This window comes from Galleria mellonella, unplaced genomic scaffold (genome assembly GCF_026898425.1).
Source record: "Galleria mellonella isolate WM207_F2 unplaced genomic scaffold, CSIRO_AGI_GalMel_v1 utg270, whole genome shotgun sequence".
NCBI lineage: Eukaryota > Metazoa > Arthropoda > Insecta > Lepidoptera > Pyralidae > Galleria > Galleria mellonella.
In genome coordinates this window covers 2,601,310-2,611,124 of record NW_026442062.1, presented here as the reverse complement: position 1 = coordinate 2,611,124, position 9,815 = coordinate 2,601,310, and the positions used below count along the sequence as shown (strand labels likewise).

General features: G+C 31.5%; 1 protein-coding gene across 1 annotated transcript; it reads right to left on the bottom strand.

Annotated features, from left to right (window-relative positions):
* Positions 1-35: 35 nt before the first annotated feature.
* Positions 36-7,587, bottom strand: LOC113514483 (sperm flagellar protein 1-like). Its single transcript, XM_026898574.3, has 5 exons — positions 7,407-7,587; positions 5,496-5,705; positions 3,191-3,295; positions 1,551-1,696; positions 36-674 (listed from the first exon to the last, which is right to left on the bottom strand). Exons 1-5 carry the CDS (start codon positions 7,522-7,524, stop codon positions 156-158), a joined length of 1,098 nt encoding a protein of 365 aa, XP_026754375.2. The 5' UTR covers positions 7,525-7,587; the 3' UTR covers positions 36-155.
* Positions 7,588-9,815: the final 2,228 nt, after the last annotated feature.

Here is a 9,815-nt window from a genome sequence, read left to right as displayed (position 1 = left end):
ATGACTTTCAATACTAATTTACAAAGACCATTTATTATAAAACTTTATAAAGCATCAAAATTTATCACATTTTATCGGACTACTATCATACATAGTAAAAATAAATATGTTAACCATCATTATTACGTAATTTAATGGCCTAGATCCTTAGTGAGCTATATCATATTTTGTACTTTATCCATAGGATTGTTAATTTCTTTGATTTCTTTTTGTATGGTATCCTCTATAGTGATGGTACCCTCTTGTTCACTATCTTTAAACTCCTCAGCATCTTGAAGTCTTTCTATTATTTCTTCTACTATTTCTACTTCTTTAAAAACATCAGATTTAATTCTTTCTAGATCAACCTCCTGTTTTGTTACATCAGTTACTGATACTTCAATAATGCTAGGTTTCGAGAAAGATTTAAGAGATTCTGTTTTTAAAATAGGTATTTTAGACTCTTCTTTTACTATTTTAGGATTACCTTCAATAGTTTTCATTGAATTAGTCCTAGTGGGTGTATTTGGTTCAATTCCATTAATTATAGGAGAAGGTATGGTTTCAAAAGGTACAGCAAGGCTGTTTTGAAAAGCTTCTACTTCTTTGCGCCTTGCCTGTTTTCTATCAAGTTGTTTTTGTAATTCGTCTATTCTTTCTTCTTTTAATTTTAATAAGTTGTCTAAATGTTCGACCTATAAAGAAAAATATGAAAATAACTTATTTCTTCAAAGTAAACTTCCGTGTTAAAAATTCTTACTAATATTTGAAAGTCCGGTTGTTTGTTACCTTTAAACAATTTAACGACCCAACAAATTATCACGATATTTGACATATAAATATTACTTGAAACAGAAAATTGCATACTTAGGCTACTTTTTAACCTAATCAATCAATATATTCCAATAACATAAACTAGTAAAAGTAAATTTAGTAGTAGTAGTAGAAACATTCAATTTCACTAACAGAAGATTCCCATATTTTTTCATAAGCATTTGTTTTTTTATTTTTCTTAAAGAAATATGCCATAAACAATAAAGCTTTAGTCTCTCATACTAACTCAACAGCTAGAAGTACTTTGTCTTTTTTATACATTTGCACGCAGTATTGTCCCTAAAATTACCTCTCAATTACCTCTGTTCGATATCCATTTATATTGTTCCTTTTTTGGAAATTCCGGAATATTCTAGAATATTTCTTATCACTTTCTTTACTAGTGAAAGTATATTGTATTTGCAAAATTAATAATCATGTGAGGTTTGAACCCGCGCCTATAAATATTCTTGGATTATCCCTATTTTTAAATGATTGATTCGGGTTGAATACAAAAGGTTTTTATTTATAAAATAACACATTAACATGGAAAGGTTTTGCTGGAAGAAATCTCTTATTAGAGATAAGCTCGCCTTTGTACATTATGTTTATAATGAATTGTAATTACCAGTATGTTTTGTATACAATAAAGAATAAAGAATAAAGAAAAGGTAATTTTCCTATAACATAACAATTAAAATTTGTGGTAAATTAATTCTGAGCTGTATGACACGAATATAAATTAATAACATAGGTACCTTCTGTTTGAGCAATTCAACAGAGTCCTTCGCATCCTTGAGTTCTTCTTTTATTGCTTGGTATGACTCATAACTCACCACTTTCTGCTGGACTGTTTCCAATATGCCATTTACCCTAGTCTTGACTGGTACTATAAGAATGTGTTCTAAAAACAATTTAATAACGTGTAAATATTGGCGATTATTATTACGCTAAACAAATTTGGTGGTTTACACTATAAAAAGAGATCATGCAGGTACAAACCCTACTTACGAGTATATGTGATTTTCTTTCTACGAAAAAATGAGAGGTCGTACGTCAAAACTTTATAAAACCTATCAAAGAAATTTTACACGAACCTTGTGTATGCGCGATATTTGATAAAATCCCATGAAATAATTCTGCGATTATATAATACTGGGATGCCCAATGAATAATAATGAATAATGAATAAAAGATATAATTAAGTACTGGTAAAAAAATCAGCTCAATGTGGTATGATTATCGAACATCTATTCAAATCCATTTTGGATGGAGTGTGAGGTAAGGCAAGGAGGACTGAACTCGCCTAAGTATTTAAACCTGTATGTGAACGCACTGATCGATGAGCTCAGCAGCACGCAAATCGGCTGTCATATTGACAGAGTTTGTCTCAATAATATTACTACGCGGACGACGTGGTGCTGCTGAGTGTATCGACTGGTCGTTGACAAAGCTGCTTAGTATATATTATATGAAAAATATGCCAGGACTCACAGTCTTCTGTACAATGTGAAGACCAGTACAATAATGCGTTTAGGATGCTGTTGGCGATGACCTGATTTTGTAGTAAGTACATCGGGAATATTCGCCTAAGCACATGTTGGTTGTTTCTACGCTACTATGCAAAAATGATGTACATCTCTGACGCATAGGGTTCAGGTCAGTTCTAACACTTTCCTAACGATATTTACAGACCGTCCAGACTGCCAGTATTTGGATAATTTTAGTACAATTCACATGCTAACTAATATACAGAAAAAAATAGGTTACGTTGATATTGTTTTTTGTATTCTGTTTATTATTGTAATATAATTGCAATAGTTTGAATAAAAATTATATGAGTCATAATAATTTGGTTAAAGAATTTATTATTATTATTTTCAAACACAATTCACATGTCAGGATGGAGGAGGTGGCAAACTAACCCCGGCGAAAGAACAGTCGGCCTGAGTTCTGGCCCCGGGAAGAGAAACCGCCACTTTCTGCATCTTTCCCGGGAGTGAGCCATCTCGGAATTCCAACCATTTGAGGTGTTTTTCTACACTGGTTGGGATAAGACCGTTCACCGACAAAAAAATTTGAATAAGAACGATGGGCGTCACACCCCCTCCCCCTTCCTCCATGTTTCGATCACCTCGTGAGCCAAGTCGAGATATTTCCTCTTCTTCACGGTTTCGACTTTCATGAGGTTCTCGTTTTATATATTCTTAGATATCGAATACGAGAGATCTTAGACTTTTATATATACTGTTCATACCACAAACTCTAGTAGATACATTTATTCTTAGACTATCATGGCTACTTACCTAAACTAATTCAATATTTAATGTAATGAAAACAGTACACAAAACAGTAACACTTGTAATATGCACTAATTAGTAAAGATCGTTGTCATTACCATCATCTCCACAGGCCTCGTAATAACTGCCACCACTCGACATGTTCTGCTCAGCATCCTTAGTACTCTTATTGGCGTCTTCGTCACGACGGATTTTATCACGAACTACAAGATTGAATGATAATAATTTTATTTTAACTCTTAAAGAAATCTCGTCTCATAATAGGGCATTACGTGAAATCTCGTTATTATTTATTTATTTACATGGGACACCAACAGCATATTGCATTGTAACCTAAACATATAACAAACTTTAAATACAATACAATATTTATGCACACGCCTTTACAAGGTATTCACAGCATTTGCTTTAACATAATTATACAGTATGAAATAAAGTAAACAATTTTAAGGAATTAAATAATACTAGAACACAAATATTTTAAAAGTTACGTTATTAGTTATGGAAATATACATGTAACCTTAGTTGTGAGTAATATCAGTGAATACGATTATAAATGAATTGAATTAAGAAATATTAAAAAAAATATATATTATAACTAAAGTCACATTATTAGATTATAATACAAAGTATTTCAGCAATTTATTCCTGTTCGAATTTATTCGAATTATCATATATACTACGCTATACGTAAACTGAACCTGGTGTTCTAAGAAAGCGCTCAATCGAAAATCACTATGAAATTATAATATTCTTTATAATCTCACTCATTGCTGCAGCTATAAGTATTCCTATTCAGCAGTAGACGACCCGTATTTGTCTTCAAATGTAATATTTATATTATATTTCTCCTAATAATCTTTCTTCCGACATTTAACACAAAGAATCTTTGAAATAAAATTCAAAAATGCAATAAACATAATAAAGGAAGTAACTCAATTGATCTGTTGATTCTGAATGTAGAAATATCAAATATTTATTTTTACTAGCTTGTTTGTTCGCTTGATTTACTCTCGCAACATGTTGATTCCATATTAATTTTGTAACGGTTAAAACTGTCATGTTTTTTCGGAGAAAACAATTTAAAAAAGAAATCTAGTTATAGAAAAACGATAGCACACTCATAATTAAAATATTTTCAATCTAATATGTCTATGAGACATCTCATTATTATCATCTATATGTTTCGGAAGAATTAAAATATATTTATTGTAGTGTAATATGGACCTATTTCTTATTATGTAATATAAGTGCCTACAGACATCGCAATCTCCCACACACATAACATAAAAAAGTTACGTCGATATAAACTGTAGTGAAAGTAGTTGCGCTTGTGATACATATAATATAGAAAATTGAACTAAATGAGAGTAAAAATTTGTAGCGAGTGTCCAATGCCCGAGACTGTGCGCTTACTATACGATTATATATATATATTATATATGTTATAGCGGTTGTACCTTTCTATATAACCGCTATTAAATATTCTGTTACAATACTATACTATAAAGAATTACGAGTTGTCATAAACAGTATGTGAACCCGAAAATCGGTAACAGTGGAGTCAATTCAAAAGCACCATTTCTATAAATTTAGGTTAAGAAACCTAATATTTTAATTCGATGATTCCGTGAAATTATTGTTATATGGAGAACCATAAACTAAGTTTTTAATATGTTTCAATCTTTTAGAAAAGTAGTTTATAATATATATTTATAAGGACCTACCTTAGAATAAAGATTACGATGTGATATCAAATTAAAGTTTTAATTATAGAGATACTTGTAGGTAGTAAACGGCGCCTATAAATCGACCCCACTATATACGAGTAATCATGAAACTCATTTATATGTATGTATGAGTTATACTTACACCTTCCACTAACCCTAATATAGAATCGACACTTTTGGCAGCAAGCATTTACTTAAAGAATATATGTGGTCAATCTAGAAAGTGGTATCCATCCGTCGCTTATAAATATATGAATCAGTCTACAGACAACACAGTTTTATAGATATTTAAAATGTTATGTTTATAAATATTGATCATTCATCTAACATTATATCATTTATTTACAACTGGGGATTTTATGAACATATTACTCATATGTTTGTCTTAACCGATAATCGTCTTGCCGGAAGTTTCCCTTCTAGGTATATATATATAAATGTTTACAAATATTACGAATCATATTTAAATGCGACAATTAGCACTTTATAAATTAAATACTAATTTAAATGCTCATTATATATATATATATATATATATATATATATATATATATATATATATATATATATTGCTTGTACGCAAACTTTTATACACACTGATAAGACGATAAATTTAGAAATTAGTCTCGAAAAATTATTGCACAAAATAATTAAAAAAACAAAAGCAACTAACCCATAACCAAAACTCTCTCGATGACTCCTGGCGCACTGTTCGCCAACTGCTCCATCGTGTTGCAACACAGGTTCAGTTTTAGTTTCTTCAGTACCTTTCTGTTCAGTGTCATCCAGTTGTTCAATTTTAACGCGTGACTGTTTCTTGGTGGATAGTTGTGCATTTCAACTAATTTCGGATAGTGGACACTCAAGATTTCAGCTAGTAGAACTGCGCAATAATATTAACAAAGATTTAAACACTTACTTAAAATACTATTAGTGTCACATTATAGTGGTTTCTTTAATACTACCCACTTGGAAGTGCCAATCAAACAGAAATTAGCACAACTAAAATCTTAGCTAAGCTTTTGATAAGCGCCTTACCATAGTTTAAAGAAGCCTTGTTCATTACACCTCTAAGTTGTAGGTACCAACTTTGCAATTTTGGCATAGCATCTTTGTGTACAAAAAGGTCCACTTAAATTTTACTAAATATATTTTGCGGATATAAACATGGACTTTCAACATAAAACCGGTGTCGGAAACATGTTTCTATTTGAGAATTAACAAAAACAGCATTACAAGTTAGTTTGCCCCCAAAGAGAATTTGTTGTCAACAAATAGGTACCTCAAATCTTGTAACACTATAAGAAGAAAAATATTTGGTTCCTCATAATTATGTGTATGAACGTAGGGTAAAAATGAAGGGCAAATAGGACTTACATAAGTAAGTCCTACTTGCCCTGTCATTTCAATGTGGACTTAGATAACTCTCCTATAAGTGAACAATTTTTTAAAAAGAATCAAGTTATATTTCTTTAATATCCTTAACTTAAAAGAAATTTTTAAACAGGCCGACTTAATGACAGTGATGTAATCGTCGTGTCCATACATACTTTATTTATTTTGATTAATATTCCAATTATAATAGGTATTTAATATGCATATGAAGACACGAAAGACGTTTATTTTATCAACCGTTAACTGTCCGCTGCTGAACATAGTTTCCCCCCATGAGGGGGGTTTTGTAGTTGCCACGCTTGGCATGCGGGCTGGCAACCGCACGTAGATCGCACATGACACCCCTAGTGTTGCAGGCATCCATAGGCTACAGTGGCCATTTACCTATGTATGCCTGTGTGCCACCTTTATGATATAAAAAAAAGTCAACTGATAACTTTCCCTACCTAACTATTTTAATATCTTTTGGGGCGAAAAGATTGTTAATAATGCTAATCCCATTGCAAGCAATATACCCAGTCAAGTCGACCTCCATGTGGTTCCCCCTGAAAACCATTGTGCTAAATTCCAGGTATATTCATCAGAATGGGCTAACTGACCTGCCGTTTCATTCTCACCTATCATCTCTCACTGGTGCTCCGCCATCATATACCGTTTTTTTTATTGCTCCCTCTTGTGAAGCATGCTAGGCCCGGATATTAAATTGCAGTTTATTGTTCTGGAAGTTGGCAAAGCTGCCTATTCTTGTTTATACTTTACATTCATCTCTTCTCACATTCGTCATCTTTATTTCTTATTTTGTTATTCGAGCGTGTTCTTATTTAGGTAATACTTTGTTTCAATCTTATTTTCGTGCTTCTATTCGGTTGTGTATTAATTACAACTTCGATTTTACCCCGATAGCATTGTTTGTACGACACCCTCTCCACTGCTTTGCCGTATGTGCATGCGTTAGCGTATACCGTTAGCGCAGGTAGGGTTACCATTCCATTATCATCTATTAAAAAAAAAAAAACATTTTAATATTTAAAAAAATTATACAAATTATGTGGAGGTTTGAAAGACTTTACACTGCCCCCATATTGGTTCTACATTGTACCTGTGCGAAGCCGGGGCGAGTCGCTAGTATTCATATAAAAAATTAAGTTTATTACATTAATATATGAATTAGCAAAATAAATATTAATACCAGCATCAGAGAAATCTCTATTAATTTTTTTATTACTTCTTGACAATTTGAAAGTGTCCACCCAAGCTAACACGGATTCTATCTCGGACAATGGTATTGGTGATTCGAAATTGGACATGTTTATTATTTTTGTAAAATTTAATCGTTCGTTTTCTACTTTATGTAGTGCACTTTGACAAAATGAATTTCGCGTGTATAATAAATGACATTATTGTAGTTTGACATTTTAAATGCGTTTATATATCACCAGATATCTGTATTTTATAGTGCTTAGGAAAAGATCACATAAATATATTTTTTTTATTGAAGTGCTCAAAGATGTCTATTGTTATTATTACATCCATTAATTGTTGTCTGCTGAACATAGTCCTCCCCCATAAGGGGGGTTTTATCAGTAGTTGACACGTTTGGCAGGCAGGTTGGCAACCGCGGTTAGGCTTTGGTGATGTTTTAAGAGAGACGCTGCTGCTAATCCCTAGATTATTAAGAAAAGGAAGGGGTGGCGGGACTATGTCGGGACCATACGACTTGATATCTAGAATTACATAAATCCTACCTATATAAAATGCAAAACTAAATTAACCGAATATAACAACATTTATTTTATAATAAATATTTTGAAAAAAAAAACACACCTCTATGTCTAGCTGGTTATTGCAAGAGGCAGAATTCTTTTGTTATTTTTCAACCCTTTGTTTAGTTTCACTAGTAAACAATAGTAAACGACTTGGATATAAGCCTGTAGTTAATGCTTAGAAATATATTTTTATGGCTTAAAGAATTCTTCTACTTATAATAGATAGTCAATTGTGGTATTTGAATCTAAATATTACATTAAAAATGAGGTGCTAGCTCTGCTAAACAAAGTTTCCCTTTCGTACCAGGTGGCAGTGTGACAGATATTTTCAACTGACTTAAAAAAGGAGGTTCTCATTTCAGTTATAATTTTTTATGATTGTTATATCATAAACCCATCAGCTGTAAACCGATTTAGAAAATTCTCTTTTTACCTGAAACAATATTGTTTTAGATAAAAAAAGAATCTTATAGAATCTATATTGATCTAATAGAATTTTTATCAAAATCGGTTCAATCTTTTCAATCGGTTTTTAAATCTAAATAACTGATTTTGTCACAATTGATGTCGATTTTATTTTGTAAAGCACGATCTTGTATTATTATATATTCATTGCTTAATCACGGTACGCTTTAGTTGATTTTGATAAAATTTTAACCATGCAAAGTCACGAGTTACTTCTATTAATTAATAAATTTACGATATTTTCCTAGCTCACTGTATTTTTTTCAATTTAAAATTATATACTAGATTAAAATCTATCTAGGCATGATATAGTGTAAAAGAAACTCAAACATTTGACCTTGATATATCAAGAATGACAAATGAGAAAATAAAAACAAACAGTTCTGAGAAGACGAAAGTTTATAAAAATATTTAGTTATCAACACCTAAATTAAAATGAATCGATGAACATTCTATTTGAAACGTGTACTAGGATTAAAAAAGGAACCGACTAGAACAATATATCTGTATGACAAATTTGGTCCAAATCCGTTCATCCGTTCGTGTACGATTGAATAACAAACAAACAGCTAATTATCTTCTCATATTTAAGCAACAATTTCGCAGACTTTCACATTTATAATAACTAGGTATTCTTGGGATAAACGTCCCGACCACTTGATTACAAAAACTTTGAAACGCGCCACATTTCTGCTACCTACTTTCACAAAAAAAGTTATGAATTGTCACGTTTTTACTTTACAATTTCACTATTATGTCGCTTATAAACCGCCGTGCTAACGTTTTAGTTATCAATACATATAATAAAATCGTAACTGCCACTGTCTGTACATAGAACATATATAAGAAAAACTATTATAGGAGGGCTTTGTGAACGCAATAGAACTCAAAATAATGATATTTAGAATTCTTGTCTATCTGTATGTCTGTAAGTTTCTGCACGCTAATCCCAGCAACGGCTTAACCGATTTGAATACAATTGTCACTAATACGTTGGGCTCCAGTTAATATTAAGTGTTTATTTTATTTCGATCGGTTCATAAATAAATCACTACATCCAAGTCGTTTAAAATAAACCTACATGCTTATTTGCATCGTTATAATTTTTTTATTTCACAGGAGCTAAAATTTTTAAAAGAATGAATTTTTTTAACCATGCTCTTTCAAAGAAGACCTGTGTAAAGGTTGACTAGTATTTATGGGGCTGGTAGTCACTTACGAATAGTGCTCTGCCAACCCCATAACAGCGTATTCCACTGGATGAGTTTTATAAAAGAGACCTACAAAAACAAAATTAACAGGCTATTACCAAACTGTCCAGACAGTGTGATATTGAGTATTATTTTAAGTGTTTCTTCTATGACATG

Excerpts from the sequence above, each read along its gene's own strand:
- LOC113514483 (XM_026898574.3), bottom strand. The coding sequence starts at position 7,524 with ATGTCCAATTTCGAATCACCAATACCATTGTCCGAGATAGAATCCGTG. Across the intron at positions 5,706-7,406 it reads TAGAGATTTCTCTGATGCTG|TTCTACTAGCTGAAATCTTG; the intron begins GTATTAATATTT and ends ATTATTGCGCAG. Across the intron at positions 3,296-5,495 it reads CGAGAGAGTTTTGGTTATGG|TTCGTGATAAAATCCGTCGT; the intron begins GTTAGTTGCTTT and ends TCAATCTTGTAG.